The following is a 7,748-nucleotide window of genomic DNA, read 5'->3' on the forward strand; positions in this document are numbered from 1 at the left end:
TAGATAGATAGATAGATAGATAGATAGATAGATAGATAGATAGATGATAGATAGATAGATAGATAGATAGATAGATAGATAGATAGATAGATATCACATAAACACACACGCATACACATACTCATACCTAGGGAGCCTTTGGGTCATAGCGGGCTATGCATTGAGCTGTAAGGACAAGGTCAGCCCTTCGAACCTAACAGCTGCTCCGTGGGAGAAAGGAGAAGCTTCCTGCTCCCATAAAGATGAAAAGTCTCAGAAAGCCCAAGGGGCAGTTCGACCCTAGTGGTCCTATAGGATCCCTGTGAGTCAGAACTGCCTTCGTGGCAGCAGCCAGGTGTCTCACCCCCGTCTCTGTCTCGGGGACACAAGCCCTCCCTGTGTCCGTGGGCCTCTCTCGGTCCATCTGTCCCACCATGCTCCTTCACCGCCCCGGCTCACCTTGATGGCACTGGTCTTGTACTTTTGTTCCAGTTCTGTCACGGACAGCTGGTGGTCGTTCTGTATGAAGGGCAGCAGGTGCTCACGCTCTGGCCCTCGCCCGCCAGTCCCCCGCCCCGCCGGCCCTTATTCAGTCCCCACCAGCACCCCGCCACCTCCACCACCACCACCGCGACCCATCCTGCCCCCGGCTCACAATCTCCATCTCCTTCTTCATGTTCTCCAGCTTGTCCTTCCTCTTGCCTCCACCACCACCACCCTTCTTGGTCATCTTGGCTGAGTCCGAACCCAGCTCCACTGAGTACATCTCGTAATTCTCCTGAGGGTAAGAGGGCAGGGGACAGGTGTCCGAGAGGCATCCTATCCCACTGGGCTCTCTGGACCCCAGCCCCAACCCTCAGGCCCCACGCACTGTCTTGCCCATGGTGCCTGGTGTGTCTGCCCTCCTTTGCCTAGGCAGAGCCTGGGGTCGGGACCAGCCCTAATATACCCAGGGATGGAAGGGGAGGAGCAGCACCGGCTTGATTACAGTTGGTTCCTGGGCTCCTGAGGGTGACCTTCAGGGCTCAGCGGCTTATGCATTTCCCACTGAACCTGCCCAGACTCCACAACACTTCCCCTCCCGTTGCTTCTGAGACCAGCGACCTGCTGGGCATGCCCCTAGCAAGAAGAGTGACCATGCCATGCTCACGATACTCTGAGCAGAAGGCTTTTGCCAAGTCATTTGCCCCGGGTCCCCAAACTAGACTAGAATAGAGCTGGGGCTCAGAGCTGGGGTGTGGGCTGTGGGTGGGGCACTGGAGGAGAGGAGTGTTCACAAGGGTCCTTGTGGGGGGCTCTGGTGTTCTGGGCAGCCCATGTGCTGGGCTCCATGCAGTACTCAGCTTGCTTCGTGAGCTCCTCACTAACGTCTCTGTGCAGTTAAGCTCTCCTACCAGCCCCACTGCACAGATGGGGAAAACAAGGCACTGAAGTTCAGGACTGTGCCGAAGGTCACAGTGGCTAAGCATCAGGGAGAGAATTGTTTGTCCGTGTTCGTGTCTGCAGAGCCTTGCTCTTGGATGGTACCACCAAGGGGAAAAAATCCAGATTTCCCAGCAGGAGCCGTGTACATGCCATGCTCAGCACATATGTGGTCCTGACTGTTCCCATTGCGCAGAGGGTGAAACGGAGTCTCGGGGAGATTGAAGTGGCATCGGCTGCTGTCAGTGCTCCTGACCTGCCCAGACAGGGGCACTGAGGACAAGGGGTGTGTTCAAAGGTCCTGGCGAGAGTGTGGAGCCAGGTTTGAGGGCTAGGAAGCCCCTGCATGACCCCCAGGCAGGGACCTTTGTGGGCACCCGTGAGAGACGGAGCTGGCAGAATGGCAGGGTCCTTTGGCCTCAGAGGGTGAGGGTGTGTCCTGGGTGTAGTCGATAAGATAGTCGCCTGGGTGATACCCTTCTCGTCTCCGGCAGGTCACCTGGGAAAGTCAAAGCTTTTGGGCAGCCCCGTCTCCTCCACTTAGCCACCCCCGACTTGCCACAGGACCCTGAGAGAGAAGGTAGCTCTAGTAATGAGTCTGCTTGCTCCCCGGTGAGCGTCATCTCTCTCGGAGCTCCTGTGTGTGTAAAGCTGCCTGTGTTCCTGTTCTCTGTTCCCACTCCGGGTAAGAAATGCCACCACCAGAGCTGACGCTTCTAGGAACCTGCAAGATCTGGCCTCTTGCCTCCATCTCTTCTCTTGTTTCCACCGGCACTGGCTTTACCACGCTTTGGATAAGCCAAGGGCATTCCTACATCAGGGCCTTCGCCCTCACAGTCCCTTCTGCCTGGTGATCACTTCAGAGAGAGATGCTCGACTCTTTTCTCAGCTCCTTCCCGTCTCTCTCAAACGGCACCTCTTCAGAGAGGGCTTCCTGCAATACTGCACCCCACCCCGCCATGCCCCACCCCCTCATTCTGCTTCCTTTATACCCCTGCCCCAATGGCGGCACTTTTTACAGATAACCAAAACCCCACACACTGTCATCAAGTCAAATCTGACTCATAGTGAACAAAGTAGGACTGACCTTGCGGGTGTGTGATACTGGAACCTTTTCTAGGAGTGGAAAACCTCGTCTTTCCCCCCTCAGGTCAGCTGACCTGGCGGTTAGCAACTCAAGGCATAGCTCACTGTACCCCCAAGACCCCTCCTTGAAGTAAAGAACACAGAAACCCGCACAACAGGACCGATAAACAACACCATGGTAAATGGAGAAAAAAATGTTGTCAAGGATCTCACTTGACATGGAGCCCCAGCCAATCGCCACCCATGGAAATGGCAGTCACGAAGAAATCAGGCAACATGTCACATTGAGTACGTCTGCTGCCATGGGCCTCTCTAAAGAAAAGAGGTCCCCTTACGGTCATGGTGTTTTCAATGGCCTCAGGGCCATCTGTAAGCTGGATAGTCAATAAGGAGGACTGAAGGAAAATCGGTGCCTCTGAATTGTGTGTTGGTGAAATATATTGACTATACATGGTTTGCCAGAAGAACAAACAACTCCGTCTTGAAAAAACTGTGGCCAGAACGTTCCTTAGAAGGGAGGAGGGTGAGACTTTGTCTCACACACATTGGACATGTCATCAGAAGGGACCAGTCATCGAAGAAGGCTGTCATGCCTAGCTAGTAAGTCCGGTCCATGAAAAAGCCCCAACCCTAACTCTAAACTTAACACAAAAGATAAACTCAGACGCATGTGCGCGCGTGGGCGTGCACGCACACACACACACACACCACAGCTAGGGCTGACACGCCGCTAAAATAAAACCAAACCAAACTCACTGCCATCGAGTAGATTCAGACTCATCTCGACACGATACTGCTACTTAAAGGAATCGAAACACTGCCATCTCTATTGGTAAGCAATCCCTGCCTACCAGAGTGGCCCCACCCTGTGGCCCCAGACCCTCCCACATCCAGCCACTTGAAGGGGATGCCTGGTTCGACCTGATCCGATTCCTGCCCCATTGGCTTGTCAATCTCATTTAATAGCTGATAGCTAACTATTTGAGATGGTACCCACGTTCTGCATCTCTGAGGGGTCTTTGTTTGCTCTGTTTATTCTGTGACTCGATGTTCAAGCTATAATAACAGGGAGGTGGTCACAGAGGAGAAATCTGGATAGAGTGAGCGGTGCTCCACTGTCCTTCGGTCCTTTGAGTGGACATCAGGTAGACTGTAGAGTGCCATGTTCGGCTGATGGGAAACACTCTCTCTTTTCTGTGCCCAGCATTAAGCGGTAAGCTAGCTAAGGCGCAAAGACTTCTCACAAGATCAGTTGCAAAGCTTGACACTGTTCATTGACCACGCAGTGTGAGATTTCTCTAAGCCTGGGGCACACAGATCAGGCGTAGGCTTTCTTTTTTGAGCCATTGAAGGTCAGAATTCTTTTTTTTTTTTTCTGATAAAGAGGGTGTAGGGGACACCCTCCCGACTAATTGCGTCTTAAAGAGGAATTTGAATAAGAATCTCCTGGGACCTCAACTCTACAGATCCTTAGGGACTCCCAGCTATTTACAAGGCCTAATGGGCTCAGACACTTTCTCCTTTCATGCTTGAGAAACCAGTCCACCCAAGCCTTCTGTTTGTTTTTGTTTTTGCTTGTTTGTTTCCACAAAATAACCATTTTAGGGGCCTGGTACATAGTGTTCCATGTGGTTGGAACATACACTCTGCCTCTTCCCCATGTTCAACTGCTCTTTCATATTTGGGTTCAGCTCAGATGGTCCTTCCTCCAAGAAAACTTCTTGGACCACCCACCAGCCTGCATTGGGTACCTTCCCTGGGTCCCCACATGCCCCTAGGTTTCCCTACCACAGCCCAGACCACTCTGAACTGTCACTGTTTGGTGATATTTCATCTACCTCCATGGCCTCCATGGGGACAAGATCCAGGCTGGCTCAGTCACCCCTGTGTGCCCTGTATTGCCTACCCTAGAGCCAGCCAAGACGGGCCTCAGGAAATGTTTGCTGAGTTAAAGAACTCATTGTGACCGTGGCTCTTGATATGCATTTACGTCTCTCTGATAAGATAGTGGAGCCAGCAATGCCCTTCACCTCCTGAGTATGTCACCCCCTCTTAGGCCTGAACCAGAGAAGCTTAAAAATTGGGCTGGGAAGACAAGGACTTTCTCTTCGAGTCAAGGATTGGATCAGACACTGCATCAAGGTTGGGGGGAGGCAAGATCTGGCTCCCAGCTTAGCTGAGTTGGCAGCCAAGTCTCCTGTATTCCATTCTCTCCGACCTTAGTCCAGCTAGGGAAAGGTGAGTCAACCCGGGCCCTTTGCCTCCTTAGGAAATTGACAGATTATCCTGGTTCTGGAATCTTAAAATCATATCCAAACTCAGCCCCTCTCTCCATTCTCCTCGGTCCCACCCTGGTTCGGCCTCCATTCTCTCCTACCTGGATTATCACAGCCATCTCCTCCTGATTTCCCTGCTCAGACCCTGATCCCACAGTCTGGTGGACATGAATGATTGACCTTTTGATTAGCAGTCAAGAACCTATCCACTCGCATTATCAGGGCTCCCTGGAAACAAAGAAACCCAATAAATAAGAAAATTGAAAAGTATGTTAGAAGGTGGGGTGGGAGAAAGTGAAGGGGGTCATATGGCGGTGAGGACTAGAGAGCGTCCGTGGTTACAATTTTAATTAGGCTGCTTAAAGAAGGGGCGACAACATGTGAGTGAAAAACTTGCTGGAGGCGGGGAAGGAGTCATACAGATATTGGAGGAAAGAGCCTCCCAGGAAGAGAAAAGTTCATCCAAAGACGCTGAGGCAGGAGTCTGCTCGCAGTGTCTAAGGAACCGCAAGGAGCCCGGTGTAGCTGAAATCAAGTGAGCAAAGGGAAGACTGGGAAGAGGTGAGATTGGGAAGGTGATGGCACCAGGGACCAAAGACATCACTGTTGCCCAGCGTGAGGGAGCATTGGAGGATCCGTATCTGACCAGGTGTCTGCAGACTCCTTCTGGTATGCATTCTATCTGTAGATCGCTTTGGCGCAGGAGTGATATTTTCACAATGTTGAGTCTTCCACTCCATGAGCATGGTTTATTCTTCCATTTTATGTAGGGTTCTTGGTTTCTTAGAATAGTGGCTTGTACATCTCAGGTTATATTTATTCTTTAGAAACAAACAAATTAATCACAAACAAACCAAATCAATCAATTTATTCCTAAATAACTCATCTTTTGTTTGGCTATTGCAAATGGTCTTGTTTCCCTGGTTTTCAGAGTTCTCTTTGTTAATGTTAATCAAGAATAGGAATTGGATTATGTCAAATATCTTTTCCGCAGTAATTGATATTACCATGTAATTATTCTCCTTTGTTTTATTTATGTACCGGATTTCATTTATTGTTTTCTGTTGCTAACAGTTTTATTGACATATAACTCACATACCATACAATTCAATGGTTTAAATATATTTTAAAGAGTTGTACAATTATCACCACAATAAATTTTAGGACAATTTCTTCATTGTTGTATCCATTATTGTTAGCTCCCCATTAACCTCCAAGCTCCTTTACCATGACCCTAAGAAACTATTCATCTAGTTACTGTTTCTATAGATTTACCTATAGAGATTCGACTCTATGTATTTTATATAATGAAAATCATATATTTTTAAATCATTTTATTAGGGTCACATACAACTCTTATCTCAATCCATGCATGTATCAATTGTGTAAAGCACATTTGTACATTCATTGCCCTCATCATTCTCAAAACATTTGCTCTCTAGCCAAGCCCCTGACATCAGCTCCTCATTTTCACCCACCCCCCTCCCCCCTCTCTCATGAGCCCTTGATAATTTATAAATTATTATTTTGTCATATCTTAACTGTACACTGTCTCCCTTCACCCACTTTTCTGTTGTCTGTCCCCCAAGGAGGAGGTTATATGTAGATCCTTGTAATCAGCCCCCCCTCTCAACCCCATCCTCCCTCCACCCTCCTGGTATCTCCAATTTCACCACTGGTCCTGAAGGGATCATCCACCCTGGATTCCCTGTGTTTCCAGTTCCTATCTGTACCAATGTACATCCTCTGGTCTAGCCAGATTTGTAAGGTAGAATTGGGATCATGATAGTGGGGGTGAAGAAGCGTTCAGGAACTTGAGGAAAGTTGTATGTTTCATCGTTGCCCTGACTGGCTCCTCTCCTCCCCGTGACCCTTCCATAAGGGGATGTTCAATTGCCTACAGATGGGCTTTGGGTCTCCACTCCGCACTCCCCCTCACTCACAGTGATTTGATTTTTTGTTCTGGTGATGCCTGATACCTGATCCCTTCGACACCTCGTGATCACACAGACTGATGTGCTTCTTCCATGTGGGCTTGGTTGCTTCTGAACTAGATGGCTGCTTGTTTACCTTCAAGCCTTTAAGACCCCAGATGCTATACCTTTTGATAGTCAGGCACCATCAGCTTTCTTCACCACATTTGCTTATGCACCCTCTTTGTCTTCAGTGAACACATCAGGGAGGTGAGCACACATGATTTGATTTTTCGTTCTTTGATGCCTGATACCTGATCCCTTCAGTACCTTGTGATCACGCAGGCTAGTGTGCTTCTTCTATGTGGGCTTTGTGCTTCTCAGCTAGATGGCCACATGTTTCCCTTCAAGCCTTTAAGATCCCAGATGCTATATCTTTTGCTAGCCGGGCACCATCAGCTTTCTTCACCATATTTGCTTATTCGCCTGCTCTGTCTTCAGCAATGGTGTCGGGAAGGTGAGCATCATGGAATGTCAGTTTAATAGAACAAAGTATTCTTGCTTAGATGGAGTACTTGAGTGGAGTACCAGTGTCCATCTGCTACCTTAATACTGAACCTATACATATATACACATAGATCTATTTCCACATCCACATATATATAAATATATTTACATATGTACATGCCTGTATTTAGACCTCTATGTATGTCCTTTGCCTCCTAGTTCTTTCCTCTATTTCCTTTTACTTTCCTCTTGCCCCACTATCATGTTCAGCTGTCATCAGGGTTTCAGTAATTCCTCTCGGTTACATTACCCTTGGTCACGCCCTACCAGGCCTCCTACACCCTCCTCACCACGGATTTGGATCACTTGTTGTTCCCTTGTCCCTGGGTTTATTAACACCATTTCCTTTCCCCCACCTCCCACTCTCCCAGGTCGCCCCAGAACTGTCAGTCCCGATGTTTTCTCCTCCAGATTGTTCATCCAGCCTATCTTTTTTTTTTTAATCATTTTATTAGGGGCTCATACAACTCTTTTCACAATCCATACATACATCAATTGTGTAAAG

The 7,748-nt window shown here is 48.7% G+C and overlaps 1 protein-coding gene across 1 annotated transcript in view; it reads right to left on the reverse strand.

Moving 5' to 3' along the window:
• The window catches only part of ATP4A (ATPase H+/K+ transporting subunit alpha), a 13,578-nt gene extending 12,683 nt beyond the window's left edge, over window positions 1-895 (reverse strand). Inside the window, exons 1-3 of the mRNA XM_045292775.1 lie at window positions 851-895; window positions 635-757; window positions 439-498 (exon numbers count right to left, since the gene is read on the reverse strand). Of these exons, the coding sequence (XP_045148710.1) occupies window positions 439-498; window positions 635-757; window positions 851-862 (195 nt within the window). The 5' untranslated portion in view covers window positions 863-895. The remainder of the gene's footprint in view (window positions 1-438; window positions 499-634; window positions 758-850) is intronic.
• Between the last annotated feature and the right edge of the window lie 6,853 nt (window positions 896-7,748).

Source organism: Echinops telfairi, unplaced genomic scaffold (genome assembly GCF_000313985.2).
Source record: "Echinops telfairi isolate 266 unplaced genomic scaffold, ASM31398v2 ScPeMD7_655;HRSCAF=1070, whole genome shotgun sequence".
NCBI lineage: Eukaryota > Metazoa > Chordata > Mammalia > Afrosoricida > Tenrecidae > Echinops > Echinops telfairi.